Raw genomic sequence first — 18,597 nt, forward strand, 5'->3', positions numbered from 1 at the left:
GGAGTCTGTCTGTCTGCTCCCCCTCCCCCTCCCCGTGAGGCAGGCTGGGCACTCACTGAAGGAACGAGGGGCGGGGAGAACAACAGAGGAACCATAGGAGGAGCCACACCCCTTCCAGGGCAGGTCTCTTCTGGGCAGTGCTCCCAGGTAGAAGTGGGGAAGAGGCTGGTGGAGACGCATAAGCAGCTAGTTCACCAACTGCTGTCATCCCATCAGCAGAAGAGAACGGAGCACGTTGCCAGTGCCCAAGAAGGCCTGGTGCTTGCTGGCTTGCCACAGTCCTTTTGCATTTACAACTTGCATCCAGCACCCATGCCCAACCCACCTAAACTCCTCCCTGGGTCTTCCATAAGGTGCTGCTGGCAAGACCTTTTGTCCCGCTGCCCCTAATAGGTGATTACTTTATGTGCACCTGACTTTTCTGCCTGCACTCGCCTTAGCCCCTCCTCCAGGGAATCACCTCTGTCTTCCTGTATATTCCTAAGACGTACCCTTTTAAATTTACCAACTTGGCACATTATTTATCTACTAATATAAAGACCTTTTCCAAGAATACATACCAAATAATTATACCATTTCAAATCCTCAAGTGAAATATGTTTTATTATACACATTCACTAAACCTGAAGTATTTTTCTTTTCCTATCCAAGCCAATAGATTTCCCTTTTAATCCATTTGACCAAGGAGTTAAAAAGGAACTAAGGCTATGCAAGTATCACTTTCACTTGGGAAATGTATATGCAGAATACTCATGGGTGTTTATGAGCCACTTGGAGGAAGTCTCTATAGCAAATCAGAGACTGGGTGTCTTGGTTTCTGCATTTTAGTTTTCAAAGATAGTTCCTGTCTTGAAAGTGTGTAGCTGGTGTTGGACAGCTTTAAAGCCAAATTTCCTTGATTCCAAGATGCCATAGATTGAAATATGCACTCTCAATTTCATAATAGGTTTTGTCAACTTAATGATAGGTCTTCAAGGAAATAAAACTACTACATGAAATCAAGGCACATTTGGTTTGAGAAAGATTAAAATATAACAAAAGTGTCTGTACAGAAAGGATATGATAATTGATATTTACCTGAGACTTTCGTCTCCCCACTCTAGCTTATGATAAAAAGCAAATAAAAAATTGTGCATTAAAATTCATTTCCATATAAAGAAATATAAATATATAATTTTAAGTTAGAAAATATCCTGCATCTTTGCCCCTGTTTTCCTTGTTTGAAAGAATCATTTTGTAGATGATAGCAAAGCCTGTAGTGGGATGAGTTTATTTGCCATTGAATGAATCTGAAGAATCTTATTATAAACATTGCTTCACCATGGGCCGCATGGACCCATGTTAGCAAGGCTTCAGTACAACTCTATTTGGTCATCTCTTTCTTTTTATAGGATGACATCGATCTTCATCTCTTGCTTTCCCAACTAATGTTCTTTTCCAAAAGATTGTTACCCCATAATGGGGTCCAAGGTAGAACTACCCGCCTTCTTCAAAATTCTGCTTTAGAAAAAGCAATGTCCTAGGCAAAAGATCAGTTATTCCTAACTCCCTAGAGTTTGACTTTGGTTAATATTTGTTTCAATTATGCCTTCCATCATCATGCATATATAGCTCCAAAGAAGCATCAGAATAAAAGAAAAGAAAGGGCAATAGGGCTCTGTTTTTTGGTCCTGGACCAGTAGAACTGACAGCGGGTGAACATGGAAGATGAGTTTAAAGGGCTTCTGCCCTAGAGAGCTTGCTCTAAGTGGGGAATCCTAGGTCTGGAGAGCTTGGGGCTATTGATTATAGAAAGATGATTGCTTTGGACTTACTGTGAAACCAGGAGGACTTTTTCCCTCAGCATTTCCCATGGAGGTAAGAATGAGGAACAGAGAAAGGATGCCTGCTTGATTTATTATTTGAGGTTATCCAAGGGTGACTTGTAATGGTGCTTCGACTGGATAATTTTGGTCTATCACGAAGCTTGTCTGACATTCTTTAGAAAAATATGACAGCGCAAATGTTGAGTTTCAGCCTCTTGACTTTTTTAGCCTCATATTTGAATAACAATTTGCACAGATCTCTGGATATCATGCATCTGAAGTTCGCAAACCAAAACCCAGGAGGGAAGGGCAGATTTTCTAGTAACCTTGCTCCAAGAGACATTTAGCTTATTGTTGTGTTCTACAAAGCTCTGTAGGCACGGAATGCCTCTGGAAGGGCAAGTCCCCTCCTGTGTGGCAGACTGAGGGACACCTTTAGACAGGACCACCCAATTGACTACTTCTCCAAGATGACAAACTGTTGTCCTTAGTAGATCATCTTCATCCTCATTCATTCCCCTCAGAAGAAACCTCTTGCTCCTTCCATGTTTCTGTTCCTCTCTCAGTTGCTACCAGGCTCTACTGACCCCTCAGTATTCTAGACATCGTCAGCACATTATGGTTATGACAGAATGTCAATAGTCCTTGTAGATATTGCCGCATGTGCGTTCATCTGCCCATTCTGTCCCAGTCTTGTCTCATCAGCGCTGACGGAGCTGTCTCATTTGGAGTGTCCTAACAAGCCCCTGATTCTGCCTCATCACCTCCAAATCATCCCACATCACTGTGACAGCGCTTTGATTCCTGGTGAATAATTCAGTAGCGGATTCTCTTTGTCCAGAACCCGGCATCACATTAGCACCTGGCTTTAGGGCACCTTATCCTTTTACTAGGATGACCTGGCTGGGAGCTGCCAGAGAGAGAGAGGGGAAGCCCAATTATTCCCATGGCTGGAAAACTTTGGGTGGTCCTATTTGTTTTAGATGTAAACAGATGGTTTCTGTGACACCCAGAGAATGTCGGGATCATGTACGAATGGGTGAAACACCGGGGTGTATGGTTCTTGAGTTGCGATGTGTGCCTACAGCCATATTGGATGATAGATATTCTGTAAACCCCATCACAAAGATAATTGTGGAGGCAGAGACTAAAGAGTGTGTCCTGTGAGTGTATTACTACTTCATACCACCAGCAATGCTTTGAGAGATTAGGATACCTCAGGTCCCCTCTAGAACATTGTTTGATGGGCTTTTGGGCACACAGCAGTTACCATCTCTCCTGGGTGAGACAGCTCAGATTTATAGCTGCTAAATGCATTAGACTCAAGGTATTTTGTTGATGTTAACATTTGCTGCCATAGTCTAATGCCACATCTTGTTTACAGCCCATACATTTATGACATAAGGAGACCACTCAGAATTTTGATATATTGTGGTTAAAAAAAAAACACAAACACACAGCAATGCCAAACGCGTGAATGGTTTTACATCTCAGACAGATACCTTTACACACCGTTGATTGCATTTTAATATAACGGGGGTTTCATTTTGTTCTGCTGATGGATTCTGATCAGCTCTTGGCACTTAGGAACAGGGAAGTGAATGTTGCACATCTGGGAAAATAAAAGTTTTATTAAAGAAAACATGAGCCATGCAGGTATTTTATGGCTGTCTTCACTGTCACCTTAACTGTTGATAGAAAGAGAAAGGCTGGTTCTTTGCTCTCTTTCCCAGTAGGCAATCCCCCATAGTGGTAAATACTAGACCAGATCTTTTCTCAGAACGCCTTTCCTTTCGCTTATCCCCAAACCAAAACATATTTCATGAGTGAACGAACCAAATGTCATAAAAGAATCCTTCGATTTTACAGTAGCCAGAGGCATTTAGTCTGTGACATTACATGTCTATTACTAGGCGTGCAGTATCTTCTACTATTTGGACAAGATTGAGGTATGAAATTCATGACTCTTGGTCTCCATGAGTCCAACCCAACTCAAGTTGTGTTGGGCACTTTGTAAGTAAGAGGTTTTCTATCATCCCGGTCAACTTTCTGGGTGGGTGGGTGGTGGGGGGGGTGTCACAATACTTCCTTGAAGAAAAAAATGTATCACTTTCTTTTACTGTCATTTGCCAACTTGCAGGTCACTGAGTCTTAAAATCATCTTGTCATCTCCCTTGTGTTTCCAGGCATGGGTGAAATCAGAGCTCTCTTCTCATTTTCTGTTGACCTGGTCTGTGATAAAAACCTGTCCTTCCCATGTGGGCATGGAACCTCTCAAAGACATACTCTTCTTCCCTTTAATGAGAATACTTCTGTGGCTCCTTCTTGCATACTCTGTACAGTGTGTGGCATATAAAGCCCTTCCCTGTCTGGCTCAGTTTTACCTCCTGCTATTCACAACCCCACACTCCAATAATCAGCCACACTGGATGCTTGGCTGTATGGTGAACATACTTTACAGTTTGCATGCTTGTCTGGTTAATGCCTTCCCCCAACACAAGCCTCTTCTCTTAGGAAATATCTGTCAGTTGCCAAGGGTCTCACTGTTTCTTCCCTCTAACCCCTAGGCAGGCAGGAATTAGAAACTCATCTCTGGGTACTCCCATGTCTTTTTTTCCACAGTAAATACCATTTCCACATTGTAACATAGTTGGTTATATTTGCCATTTCTAATGGATGATGAGTCTTTCAAGCCTTACTTTTTGTATTTTGCCTGAAACAATTGGGTGGTGCTAGCCACCCCTGCTAGGAATCAAAAGATTCCACAGGCTTTGGAATCAAAAGATCTGGGTTGCAATCTAAACTCTGCTCTTTACTAGCTGCGTGACCTTGGGCAAGCGAATTTGGTTTTCTTTGTCTCCTACACATTGTATTTGTAAAATGGGATGAGAGTAGCTATGCAAAATGCCTGGTATCATGCCAGAGATACTGTAGGTCACAAACATACTCGTGGGGTTGAAGTGAATGTGTCCTTTGATGAGAGGTATTTTCCTTCTGAAACTGACCAGTCCATGGCACCTCGTCCCCATCACTCTTACAATTTCCATGTAACCTCAAGAGCTTCAAGATCTGAGCTCTTCCAGGAAGCCTCCCTGACAACCATAGTCCTCTGACCTCCTGTAACATCAGTACTCTGTGTGCTAATAAAGATATTGAAAAAATCACTGCCTGGAATTGTTAATATTCACATATACTTGTATATCTTATCTTCTCATCTAGATTGGAGGCGTCTGAGGAATAGAATCTATATATCTTTTTATATCATGACATCTCTTCTGTTCCATCAAGATAGACACTTGGTCATTCTCTTTGTTAATTTATTCTTTTCTTGCAACAGGCTTTATCTTTATGGTTGATGTGTTGTTTGTGTTGGGACATTACAGGAGGTAGTGCATACAAAGGCCCTCCCCTGTCCTCACCCCTACATCCTCCTCTGCACTATTCTTTGTGAATTCTCACCTTGTTTAGCTGGGAAGAGAAGAGCTGCTGAATGCCAATGAAGCCTCTGCTATCCGTATCTAGAAAAAGGATGGAAATCCCTCAAGGGCACAACACATGGAATAAACATGATCACTGTGATGTACACTGTTGTTTCTTTACAACACTATTGCAAGGCCTGTCTGTGTGTGTGCATGTGTGTGTGAGTGAAGCTGGTTTTGCTTGGGAGAGTGATCAAACCACGCTAAACGAAACATCAGGGGGTCAGTGTAAGAAGAACAACTGTGCATCTAAATCTGGGCCCAATGTCCAGGTCTGTATTGCCACAGAGCGAAATCTCTCTGTATCTTTCATTCTTTGTCAGGCTGAGCTGCAGAAGCTAAGACAACAAGCTCTGGAGACCAAACACTTCATTGAAAAGCAGGAAGCAGAAGAGAGAAAACTCCTGCGAATCATCGCTGAGGCTGATGGGGAGAGGCTGAGACAGAAGAAGGAATTAGACCAGGTAGGAACCCCTCCTCACCAGACCTGCAGGTCTCCTCTGCAGACACAACTGTTTGCTTCACTTTTCATGAATCCTCATTCTTTTCTAGGGTTTGCATTCCATCTGTTGGAAGAACAGCAGTAGAGACCCATCTTCTGTTGATAACTTATGAAATAGTCATTCATTATTCAAGGCATATTTATGAACAATTTACTATCCTTTAGGCATTGGGGATACCCTGATCAATGGGAAAATAAGGTCCCTGAGAACAGGGACCTTATATTCCAGTACAATATAATTGCTCACATGTAATTGCAATGAATAATTATATAATTCTGGAGTTAGAAACTCAAATGCATAATTAGGGGGTTAGGAACTTAAATGCTTTCAGAGATTTGGCAGGTTGAAAAAAAGAAAGTGGCTAGTGTAAGACAGTAAGGACTGGTGGAAATGGGCAAGAGCTAGTCCACCATAAAGTCATTCAAAATCTAACATTTATAAAATAATGGGTTGGGAAAAAACACAAACACCCAGAGGCCAAGAAATGTGGGATGATGATGATGATGGATGATTTGTTGTACTCTTTCTCTTTCGGATGGGACTGCAAACCCATGGGAGGAGCTGTGCTGAATGTCTAGCAGGATCTTTCCAGTGCCCTGCCCACTGGATGCCTCGTACACATACATGGACATTTGAGGGATCTTTGACAGGATGAAAGAGGCTGCTTGATGAAAATGAGACTTTTGTTTCCCTAATGGCCATGCTTTTCCCTGTCTTTCTAGGTCATCAGCGAGAGAGATATCCTCGGGTCTCAGCTTGTCCGGCGTAATGATGAGTTGGCTTTGCTCTACGAGAAGATCAAGATCCAACAGTCTGTGCTGAATAAAGGCGAGAGCCAGTACAACCAGAGGGTGGAGGACATGAGAATTCTCAAACTTGAGATTAAGAAACTCCGCAGAGAAAAGGGGATTCTTGCCAGGAGTGTGGCTAATGTCGATGAACTCAGGTAATAATAATAATAATAATAATAATAATAATAGTAACAGGCTAACGTTGATGAACTCAGAGGTAAGGGCACCATGGTCTCGGGGGACCTCCTGAAATGACCTTATATGTTCATTGCTTATTGGTTGTGGAAGGTCTATATCAGGTTGTATAAATCAGTTTTCTCATATGATGAAATTATGAGCAAATAATGAGAACAAATTTTCCATAATTGAGAATCTACATTGTGCCCTTTCTAGGTCACCAAAAAAGTGAACTAGTTTGTCCTCAAGGGAATATAAGTGAGTGCAAAAATATTTTTTTAGAAATGTATTCTGGCTTTTAAAAAAGAAAGTTGGGGCACATGGGTGGCTCAGTGGGTTAAGTCCCTGGCTTTGGCTCAGATCATGGTCTCAGGGTCCTGGGATCGAGCCCCACATTGGGCTCTCGGCTCAGCAGGGGGTCTGCTTCCCCCCCTCTCTGCCTGCCTCTCTGCCTTCTTGTGATCTCTCTCTGTCAAATAAATAAATAAAATATTTTTTAAAAATTAAAAAAAAAGAAAATAATAAAAAAAAGAAATTTCAGGGCAGATCACAGACACAAGCTAGATATAATTCAGAAAACCATTTCCCCCAATGAGCTTTTCAGAATTTCTTTAAGTAGGCAGCATGCAAGCGATCGAGCAGCAGTATTTAAATTTAATCCTGGTAACATTTGCACATCTTTTTCTTGGAATTATATACAGAATGAAAAGAAGGGAAAAAATTTAATTTTATCAGTATTTGAAAACTCTGTTTCTTTAGAAGGCAGCCAAATTTTATATCTCACTCTTGATTTATCTTCTGCAGCTTTTACTTTAACTTAGTGGGCCTTCTTCTGGCCTTAAATCTTGTATTATACAAGATCTACTTCCCCTTTGGGAAAACCTCACCATGTTTTATATAGGCAATTGCAGGAAACCAAGTAAGAGGCTTGGTGTTGTCTCTGGAGCTGTCCTTATTCCCTGTGGACTTGTAGATGAACAGTATCCTTGACCACCTTGGGATAAGGACACGGGCCGCATCTGCTTCTTAAGTGAATTGAATTAGAAGATAGTGTTGATATTTAGATGCAGCGATTATAATCAGGAATAGCAAGGGAAGTTGCCACCATCGAGGAGGGATCAATACTTTTTATTTTTTTCTAGAGTTGCTTGTATTTCAGATGATGAACTTAGAACACACTCACTGTAGAAAATGTGGCAAATGCAGAAAAAAACATAAAGGAGGGTTTAAAAAATCACGCATGGAGTTTACTATCCAGAAATACCATCACTGACATTTCTAAGACAAACACGTTCATTCTAAGGAGCTATTGAGTGTTTTCGAAGATCATCACTAAACTTGCCAGCCATGAGTTATTTCTATTATATACACAAAGGACCATATTCTACCCATTCCTAGTCAGTATCACTGGCTTGTGGATAACAGCTTCAATGGGAAGACAACTCACTGAAGATATTGGAGGCAAGCCAGCATGAATTCCAATCTCAGCCTTGCCACCCACAAGCTGTGTGACCTTGGGCAAATCTCTTAACTTCTCTGAGCTTTCGACTTGTAGCTAAACATCAAAACCAACACAATGTGCCTAGCGCAGAGCCTAGAACAAAGTAACCTGTCCATAACAGTAGCTAACACTCCCTCCCACCCTTCTCTTCTGACGACATTCTAGAAAATCGAAGTGTTAAAAATATGCTTTTAATTCTAAGCAGCTTGTGCTGAGCTCCCTGTTGAGTGAACATCATGCATTTAATTCTAATGGTTTGTCTTGCTAATGAGGGGAAGTTGTATTATTGGTTTAAATGAAGCAATTAAGTAAAAGAGATGGCTTGGTATTAGTAATCTGCACACCCACAACAGGCGAGGACAGATAATAATATCCTTATTGCCCATGTCAACGTGAGTGTTTGCCTCTTCTCCGCCCCGCAACAAAGCGCCTTGTTCCATAGGGTGGCTGCCAGCTCCCAGGGTCCTATGAATGGCTGATGCGCAGGCCTATTAACTAGAGATTCCCGCAGATTGGAGCAGTAGGTCTGAGCCAGAGCTAGTTCTTCAGGACTTCTGCAGCCATCTGTGTAGTTAGTTGTGGACCATCAAATAAAATATCACAGCTAACTCTATCCTTCTCCATCCTTGCTGTGCATTAGAATTATCAGGAGGACTTTACAACCTATGAAACCCAAGTAACATGCTTGACCAATGAAGGTTTCAGAATCCCTGCAGGGGTTGGGTCCAGGCGAAGGTGGGTTGTGCAGCTCCCCAGGTGACTCCAGTGCACAGTCAGGGTGAAATTCACTACCCTGATTGGTGTCAGGTCATCACCGGAGCCTCAGTGTCCTGCAGTGAGGTGCCATATTTGGTGGTAGAACATACAAGATAGATTGTTCTTTATGTAGAGATATTTAGAAGCATTGAAGAGCATATTGAAATTCTCATAATTCACTTCCGCCCTGTTCTTCTTATATACTTGTAAACTCCTTGGGTATTCAGAATCATGTTTCTGAAGCTCTGGTACTTCCATTAAAGATAACGCTGAGGTTTTGTGCCCTGCAGGGATTGGTAACATCTGTGTCTGGCTGGAGGCTGGCCTGTGTTCACAGAAGTCTCCCTAATGCCAACTTTTTATGTATGGTATAGTGGGTCTATAGCCACATAAATTCTCCAAATGGTGGAGAATTTCTTAATAAGACAAAGCTTGTCTTATTCAGGCAGGAGCTTTTCCACATGCAAAGAGAATTCTTGAAGGAGAGGACACGATGTCGAGCCCTGGAGGAGGAGCTAGAGAACCCCATGAACGTGCACAGATGGAGAAAGCTTGAGGTAACACCTGAGAGAGCCTTCCTCTCCTACCCCACACAATCTCCTACCTAAAGCACAGGAAGAAGCTCGGTTTTATTTAATGCTACGAAAATTGTCACCTAAAATGTAAGTCTGGATCAAATGTAAATTGGGTTGTTCCAGAACCAGATGGTTTACTTGGGTTTTGTTTAAAAAGTCTTAGACAAAATCCCTTCCATTTAAAGAAGACCCAGGTGAGTTGTGAGCTGGCCTCCCCAAATGAGATTTTTCCTGGTAGGTAGTTTTTGGTCAACCAGTACTCCGAAAGCTACCTGTCTCAGATTGTTGATTGCCTTTAGCCAACCTGGCTACCAGCAGCTGTACCTTCTTTCAGCTCGTCTTTGCATTTTTTTGCTACAGGAAACAAGGCTTTTTTTTTTTTTTTTTTTAAAGACTAGCATTGTGTGAGCCAAACCCTTTCTCTGAGGATCTGGGGACACAGCAAATGTCTCACTGGTAGCTGATGGATAACAACTCTCATATTTTATTTTAGGACTTCCTGATAGACGTTACCACCAGCCCTACAGATAACAGTTAACGATAAACTCTGCTTATTCAAGGAAAAGATGGCCCTGTCTCAGAGTTGTGGCCAGCCCTGTGGGTGCCAGGAGGGGCTTTGACGACACCACCAGTTAGGGTTTGGGGAGGGTGAAAGTATAGGACATAAGAAGGAGCCATCAGCCAAGTCAGTTTTTTTTTTTCATTTCTACCTTTTCCTTTTAATGAAGAAAGCATTAAGGATAATGCATTACAAATTACTATGTAAACATGAGGCCTGCATTTTAACAACGTCCATTCTTGCCAGATGAATGTATGCCAGATCTAGTCCCAGTATGTGGATGTCAGTTGGCACTGCTTAGTATTTCTTAAGCAAAGTCAAAGTCAGTGGAATGTTTTCTCCCCGTGGTTTTGACCCTAATTTATTCCTCTTTAAATGCCAAGAGTGGTGTCATTTACTAAACCAACAATAATATGGATGTGTCTGGGAAAGTAGAGCTGAAGACTTAAAATTCATTTACTGTCGCGTTAGTTTATTCCATGTGTTTTCAAGCAGATCTTTAAAGTTTCCAATTCCGTGTCAATTTCTATTTAAAAAATTAGAAAATATTGTGGAAGCAGATGAAAATATTTAGCTGCTAGATTAATTCAAAATGTCAGTACAGTTGAAAGCAGAACTTTGGCTCAAAGTCGAGAGGACAGATTATCAATTTATAACTGTAGCGTTTGTTTGAATTGTACACAGATAGTTATTGAAGTTGCCTCAGAGCTTAACGGATTGATAACCCCATTTGAGAGCTAAATGCCATGGTCGTGTTTTGCTGCCAATTATTAGCAGAAGTCTACATCCTAGAAACCTTCCCCATCATAGGCTATAATGAATCTTCTTGTTGGCAATTACCAAAGGAGAATCCTGAGTTTGAATAAATTAGGGAAGCCTGTCTCATTCATTCGGAAACAGAGGGCATAGGAGGAAAAGCCTCAGAGCATAGTAATGAAGGACGGTAGACTCAAGAGCCGGGCATATCTGAGCCTAATCCAGCTCTGACTCTTACCAGTGTGGGTGGATGACTTATTCCTCAGAGCCTCAGTTGCCCTCTCTGTAAGAGGGGAAGACCAGTGATGTCTCTTAGGACTGTCATGGGCCTAAAACTTGATATTGTATGAAAAGCACTTAGCAGGGTGTTGGGACGGTGGCAAAGAATCAGGTATAATGCATAGTAGCTATCATGATTGTTAGTATTATCCTTGTTCCCCCCGGCAGAATACATGTGTTCATTTTCCATTTATTGACCAACTAGAGCCAACAGATAATACATTAGCCAAACTTCAGCTTTTTTTTTGATGGCCATCGCAATCTGTTATGCTCTTTTATTTTTATTTTGGTTTTAATTCTCTCTGTGTGGGGTCTCTGCAGAGATGATACATTTTAATAAGAAAAGAATTATTTTACATAGAGACTTCAGTGCTTTGAACTGGGGATATCTCAGCTGCTTTATTTTGTTCCCTTTGAACAGGCCAGTGACCCCAGTACCTTTGAGCTGATACAGAAGATCCACACCCTGCAGAAACGTCTCATCAGCAAGACGGAAGAGGTGGTTGAGAAAGAGCTTCTCCTGCAGGTAGCGTCTTTCTTTTCTGGACTCACTGAGCAAGCGTGTTTTCTGAGCATCACCATCTCTAGGTGCTTTTAGAATGAGCTCTTTGGCAGCGCTGCATGGCCCCATCTTTAACTGTAGATGGCAACAGTGACTCACACACAGAGAACAAACAACATGATTAATTGGTCTTTTATGCTGCCATCACTGATATTTCAAGAATTCTGGAAAATGAAGTTGAAGGCTAGACTTACTGCATTGGGTGATGTGAGCCTTCACCCCCCCCCCCCACTTCTCTGCAGTTTTATTTGTCAGATTCTTTTAAATGCTTTTCTTTATGTCTTTATATGGTGGGAAATGCTATGATCTTGATTTTGAAAATAAGCTTTCACATAGAAAGCATAGATGATCTGTCCTCTTGAAGATTTGTGAGATGAACTGGAAGGAAAGGCTTCTTTTTGTGGACTTTATGCATTCAGTTATTCTGGAACAATCAGGAATGGTAAAATCATTTTAGGTCCGTGTCTTTGCAAGTGTCAGCTGTCACGACCATTACTGCCATCATGCCAGACTCTGTGCTTGTGGCTTTCCCTACCTGTCTCAGTTCCTCTTCAGAGTTTGGGGGGTGGGGTGGCTATTGTCACCCCCAATCAGTGGATGAGGAGGTTGGGCTCCCGGAGTGAAGCATGGATAAGAATGTAAGCTCTGGTGACACCTGGGTGGCTCAGTGGATTAAGCCTCTGCCTTTGGCTCAAGTCATGATCTCAGGGTCCTGGGATCGAGCCCCGCATTGGGCTCTCTGCTCAGCAGGGAGCCTGCTTCCCCCGCCCCTCTGTCTGCCTCTCTGTCTATTTGTGACTTCTCTCTCTGTCAAATAAATAAATAAAATCTAAAAAAAAGGATGTAAGCTCTGGTGTTCGGTGGACAGGGTTCGAATCCTGCCTCTGCCAATTTATATCTGCGTGAGGTTAACTTCTCGGCACCTCAGGTTCTTAATCTGTGTTATGGGACAATAACAGAACCTGCAGAAAGGGAGGTTGTAAAGATGGAAAGAGCTTAGTATTATGCTTGGTACATAGTGTTTAATAAATATTAGCAACCGTTCTTATTATTTCTAACTCCAAAGCCCATGATCTTAACTGCTGGGTTACCGTTAGGAAGAGCAGGAACTTCTATACCCAAGCAAGGGACTTCTATGCATTTACCCCTTTTCTTTTATGTTTTACCTTCAAAGACGTTGTCTCTGAGGTTGGGTATATATAGGAAGTAACTTTCTAGAGCAGGGCTAGGCTGAATGACCCTTTGGGATCGGCCTCTTCTCTTACAGATAAGCCTGGTGGTTGGGAGGGCAGACTCTGCAGCCGGAAAGATCCCATCTTGAGCCAGCTCCAGGGTCTTATATTACGTGACTTTAGGGAGATGTACATAAATTTTCCAAACCTCAGTTTCTCCATCTGTTCAATGGGGACAGTAATAGCCTGTTTCTTTATAGGAGGAAGCCACTCCCATTAGAGTATAGAACTTGGAAGTCCTGTTGTAAGGGTAACCAATCCATGCATGGGCACAGGGGTCTGGTGGGTAGTCCGGGCTTTAGGCTGTAACTCCACCGATGCTGCCACAATTCACGTCCAAAGGCCACGCAACTGGGAAGTGGCAGAGCGGGGACTCAAACCAGACCCATCACCTCCAGAGTTCACACTTTCTATCAGTGCAATACCTTTATGGTTATTATCACATTGTTTTCTTTTAAAAAGAAGGAGATTTTGTTATAAGTTTATATTTCATTGACTGCTTTAATTTTATTACTTCTTTCCTTCTATAGGCTTTGGATTTATTGTACTTGTTTTCTACCGTCTTAAGACTGAAGCTTTGCTCATTAATGTTAAATCTACTTTTCTATGAGAAACATCTACAGCTATAAAATGTCCTTTAAATGATTTCTTGAGTTCATCCCCACAGGGTTTGAAATATGGCATTTTCATTTTCTTTGAGTTCTAAATATTTTCTGTTTTCAGAAATATTTCTCCTTTGAGAGTAAGTCTTAAAAATATCTGCTATTCCTCTTATGGTAATTAAAAGTACAACTTTAAATTCCCCAATATATATGCATTTAAGTTATCTTTTAGTTACTATCTCTCATATTTTTGCACTGTGGTCTGTATTCTGCTGATTCTTTGGAATTTGTTGAAACTTGCTTTGGGACCAATGAAAGTAGTCAGTTTTTGTTACTGGTGCCTGTGTGCTTGAAATTGTTACGTACTCTCTAAATGTTCAAACTTCAGGAGTCTCTGTGATGTCCATTAGATAAACCTCGTTAATCGTGTTGTCCAGATCTATATCTTTCCTAATATTTTTTGTCTGTATAATCACTGAAAAAAAGTTTGGAGATTTATCTATTTCTTGTAGTTCTGTCACTTTTTTTGCTTTAAGTATATTTTAGATTAGGTTCATAAGGTAAGTAAAAAGTTGCAATTGTTATTTCTTCCTGGTGAATTATGCCCTTAATATTACGTGAGGACCTTCTTCAATCCTTAATGTTTTTACTTACAAAATAACCTGTTATTAATACAACTCTATCTGGGATTTTTGTGCGTAAGTTCTCTATACTTTTAAACTTTTGATGTCTTTATATTTTAGGTGAGTATCTTGTAATTAAAAAAAAAGTCCAGTCTGATATATTTGTCTTTTGATTGGTATATCTAGTCTATTTGTATTTATTGATAATTTTACTTACTTTCTATGATTAACCCTGATTATTTTAATGCTCAAAAAAAGCCTGTTCCTGCTTTTTTGTTGGATTGAGTTTTCTTTATTCCCATTTTTGTCCTCCACTGGTTACTCTCTCCTCATTACTCCCTATTCTCCTTTTCCTGGTTTATCCAGTTATTTTCTGAAAAGCTACCACCATTCAATGTAATTCTCACTCTGTCTTATCGATTTCCTCAAAAGTTGAACACACATTGTAGACATCATGTCTAAGCCAATCCACAGCTGATCCATATGCTTATTCTTAACAACATAAGGATCTGATGTTTTTAACTCCAAATACCACCGTGATCCTGTCAGCAATCATGATTTTTATAGAGTCAATGAATATTTATTCAGATTCACCAAGATGTTTACCAGCTCTTTTGTTTTCTTTGTTTTTCAATTTTTTTTATTAAGTAAGCCCTATGTCCAACATGGTGCTTGAGCTCACATCCCTGAGATCAAAAGTGACGTGCCCCACCGACGTAGCCAGCTAGGTGGGCTTGGTTCTTTTGTTTTCTATTTCTTCATATCCCCAATTCCTTACATCTAGGTTCCATCTCCTTTTAAAAGTGTATCCTTTCATAATTATTTCAGCAATACATTTTTCAGAGGCTAATACGCTTGTTTGTTTACCTAAAAATATTTTTATTTTTGCCACACTAGTAAGTGATTAAGTTGAAATTCTATTTGTACTTCTAAGTGGGCAGAGCCCCATGTGAGCACCTAGTGGCGCCGTGGAGAAGTCGGCTGTCAGTCTCGTGATTCTTGCTCCCCTTCAGGCATCCTGCCTTGCTTCTGTTCGGTTGGTAGAGCTTCCCTTTGTCTTTGGTGTCCTGGAGTTTTAGCACCATGCATTTGGTCTGAATGTAGTTTTGCTGACTGTGCTTAGGATTTGCCATTTCCTGAATCTGAATCTGAATTTGTCTTTGAATAGTGTCTCCTTTGTCAGGGCGCCTGAGTGGTGCAGTCAGTTAAGGGTCTGACTCTTGATTTTGGCTCAGGTCATGATCTCACAGTTGTAAGATCAAGACCCATGTAGCCTGGAGTCTTCTTGAGTTTCTCTGTCCCTCTCCCTCTGCCCGCCCTCCCCCCCTCGACTATGTGCACACATGCTCGCTCTCTCTCAAATAAGTAAATAAATCTTAAAAAAAAAATTCTCTCTTTTACCTTCTTTATTCACTCCTTCTGGAACTCTTAACCAGATATAGGTTGGATTTTCTCATTCATTCTTCTTTATCTACTGGCCTCTTTGATATTTTCTTCTTTTTATTTCTTATGTTACATTTCTGTAGCTTTGTCTTCTTACTCACTAAGTCTCTCAAGGTGTGCTTATTTGCTAATAGCCAATTGAACAAGATTTCCTTTTCAATGATTTTATTTTTATTTTACATAGGGTTTTTTTTCCCCCCATATGACTGGTCTTGTTGCTAGTATCCTTTTTTATTTTTTTTCCTTCCCTTATATCTTCAATTATTTTATTTTTATTTTTATTTTTTTAAAGGTTTTATTTATTTATTTGACAGAGATCACAAGTAGGCAGAGAGGCAGAGAGAGAGAAGAGGAAGCAGGTTCCCTGCTGAGTAGAGAGCCCAACGCAGGGCTCGATCCCAGGACTCTGGGATCATGACCTGAGCTGAAGGCAGAGGCTTCAACCCAGGCGCCCCTCTTCAATTATTTTAAACATTTATTTTATAGTCTTCATTCTATTGGCTGAAGGCCTTGGCAATCTTTCCTATCATGTACTGTGACTGCTGACTTTGATTCAGGCTGGATCTTTTTTCTTTTGTGTTGTAATTTTGGATTGTGGACTAATTTCCAGAAAGGCTTTATTTCTAGGACTCTGGAATGGTTCAGGTTCATTTGTTTAACCAGGTGCCCAAGGAGATACCACTTGCTTAAGATGATTTTTTGTATTGAATTCTGACCTTGGGGTTTCTTAGACAACTTGGTTCATGTACCCTGGAACCCCAAACTCTTGTGATGGAAGAGTTGTCAATATAAATTCTCCAGGCAGTCCAAGTGTTTTTCCTCACTCAAAGCCCAGGAGATGTTGTTAGATTTCCTTTGGGTCTTCCTGTCCCAGTGATTGGACTTCTATCTATCATCTCTTTTCACTGAGGGTGTAGCCCTGTTGAGTCCTAAGTTTATGTGGAGGAGTCTCAGTACCAGTTATCCACTTCACACAGGCCTAGCACCTCATTGTTTATCCTTTTATGGCTATTAAAGCCCAAGAAACTTGTTCAGTGAGTCCAGCCACTTGTCCCACTCAACCCCCAGATATTTCTCAACTTATCTAATCCCTAGTTTTTTCATCCATAAAAGGAGGACAGTGATAGTACTTACCCACAGAACTGAATGTGTTAAGTCTACATAGAGATTTGTAGTGTGCTTGGTTATCCTTAACAAAGTTCTCATTAACATTATTAATACCATTAATGTTATTAACCACAAAACAATACAATGTTTTATAGTTCTCCAAGGTTTAACATCCAGCCTCATTCCTCTTTATTCAGTCCTTCGTTGAACCTTTCTTTGGGATGGTTGGGTTGCCCTGTCCCAGCTGTGTATTTCCTTCTGGGGCTTACATATCCCCACACAACATGCCTTGTTATCTCGGGGAAGCCCCAGGTGCACCAGGGGTTTCACAGTTTCTCAGTGTCATCTGTATTTTTTTTTAAGTATTTGAGAAATCCTCTGTCCTTAGAACCTTTTGGAATTAGGAAGATTTTTGGTTGAATTTTTCTGAGCATCAGAACATTTTTGAAATGACTATTTAATTTGTTACATGATGATGGAGAGACCCTGTCATTTCCCAGCAGCAGATAAGATAGAAGCCAATTTACTCCCAGTAGACTATGAGGTGTTTTCGGAAAGACACTTGATAATTCATCTTTCTAACCCTAATGCCTGATATGGTAGCAGGACACGTAGGAAGTGCTCCATAATGATGGACAGGCTCTTTGCCTGGGCAAACCCTACTCAACCTTTAAGCCTTAGCTTAAATGCTATTTCTTTGGGGTGAAGTGTCCCTGTTCCTAGGTTTGGTCTCCTGGTACATGTTCCCATATCTTGACTTCTCTTTCATGCCCTCCTTGCACTTATAATTAACAAAACAATTGTAATTATGTGTTTAATGACTCCTGCTAGACCATAAACTTCACAAAAGCGGTGCCTGTGTCTGTCTTGATGATCATTTCATTCCTAGTTTCTTGCCCACAGACAGATACTTGTTTGGTGTCTGATTAGATGTTGGAAGAATGGTCGTCATTCAGTAAGTGGTAGGTCTCATAGCTATTTAAGTTCTGTCTTTGAGCTCTGAGAGGTTATGGGAATTATTCTTCCTGTTGTCTTTGCATTTTTGTTACTAACGTCTAACTTTGTAGGAGTCTGGTATTTACTGTGGGTTTATGGATCTATAAACTTAATGCAAACTGTCAGTGTCCTCTTTGTGTGCCAAGGCATGCTGATTCATGGGGTGTCGTCAAAGTTCTGCCCTTGCTCGGGGTTAAGGTGAAATGGTTCTTGAGCTTGACTTTACAACTTTAGTGGTAAGATGAAGAAGTCTGAGTTCTTGTGAGAATTGGAATCCAAGGTGTGGATAGGAAGGATTTCTTTTTTTTGACTACCAGTCTACCCTTCAGGGGGGCAAAGATAATGCAATCATACCTGAGACGAGCCTCTTGGTATACTCTTCTTTGTTTTTAATGCATTTATTCTTCATCTCTTCTGAATCGCTCTGTGTTAATGACTTCTTTAAAAATCAGAACAGCATCTGTAGGATTAGGCAGGCATATGTGCTATGAAAGACTGCCATCCATTCATTCCCCAAGTATCATTACAACATCATCATCATCATCATCAAGATGGTATTCCAAATAATGGTATAAGGCATGATGGCACTAGAGTAGGAAGCCTTAACCTTTTGCCAGAGGCACTTAAACACACAAGAAACAGACAGAGCAGTTGGGACTTGTTTTTTTCCAAGTGTTTAAATATGGAGTAGCAAGCTCAAATATACTCACACTTAAGACTAGACAGGTAACAAGAAAGACCACAGTAAACGGTGTGTCACGATCAGAAATGGCAATATGAAATGGACAGGAACCTCCAAGTCAGAGGCAAAAGGGAGTGCTGGAGACTGCAGGCCATGGGGGTCTGTGGGT

The 18,597-nt window shown here is 41.0% G+C and overlaps 1 protein-coding gene across 3 annotated transcripts in view; it reads left to right on the forward strand.

Moving 5' to 3' along the window:
• Positions 1-18,597, forward strand: part of CFAP58 (cilia and flagella associated protein 58) — a 118,841-nt gene that overhangs the window by 62,960 nt on the left and 37,284 nt on the right. For all 3 annotated transcript variants that reach the window (XM_082722552.1, XM_082722551.1, XM_082722550.1), the window contains exons 12-15: positions 5,608-5,748; positions 6,510-6,733; positions 9,458-9,569; positions 11,603-11,707. In XM_082722552.1, the coding sequence (XP_082578678.1) occupies positions 5,608-5,748; positions 6,510-6,733; positions 9,458-9,569; positions 11,603-11,707 (582 nt within the window). The remainder of the gene's footprint in view (positions 1-5,607; positions 5,749-6,509; positions 6,734-9,457; positions 9,570-11,602; positions 11,708-18,597) is intronic.

The sequence above is a fragment of the Mustela nivalis genome (assembly GCF_964662115.1).
Source record: "Mustela nivalis genome assembly, chromosome: 2".
NCBI lineage: Eukaryota > Metazoa > Chordata > Mammalia > Carnivora > Mustelidae > Mustela > Mustela nivalis.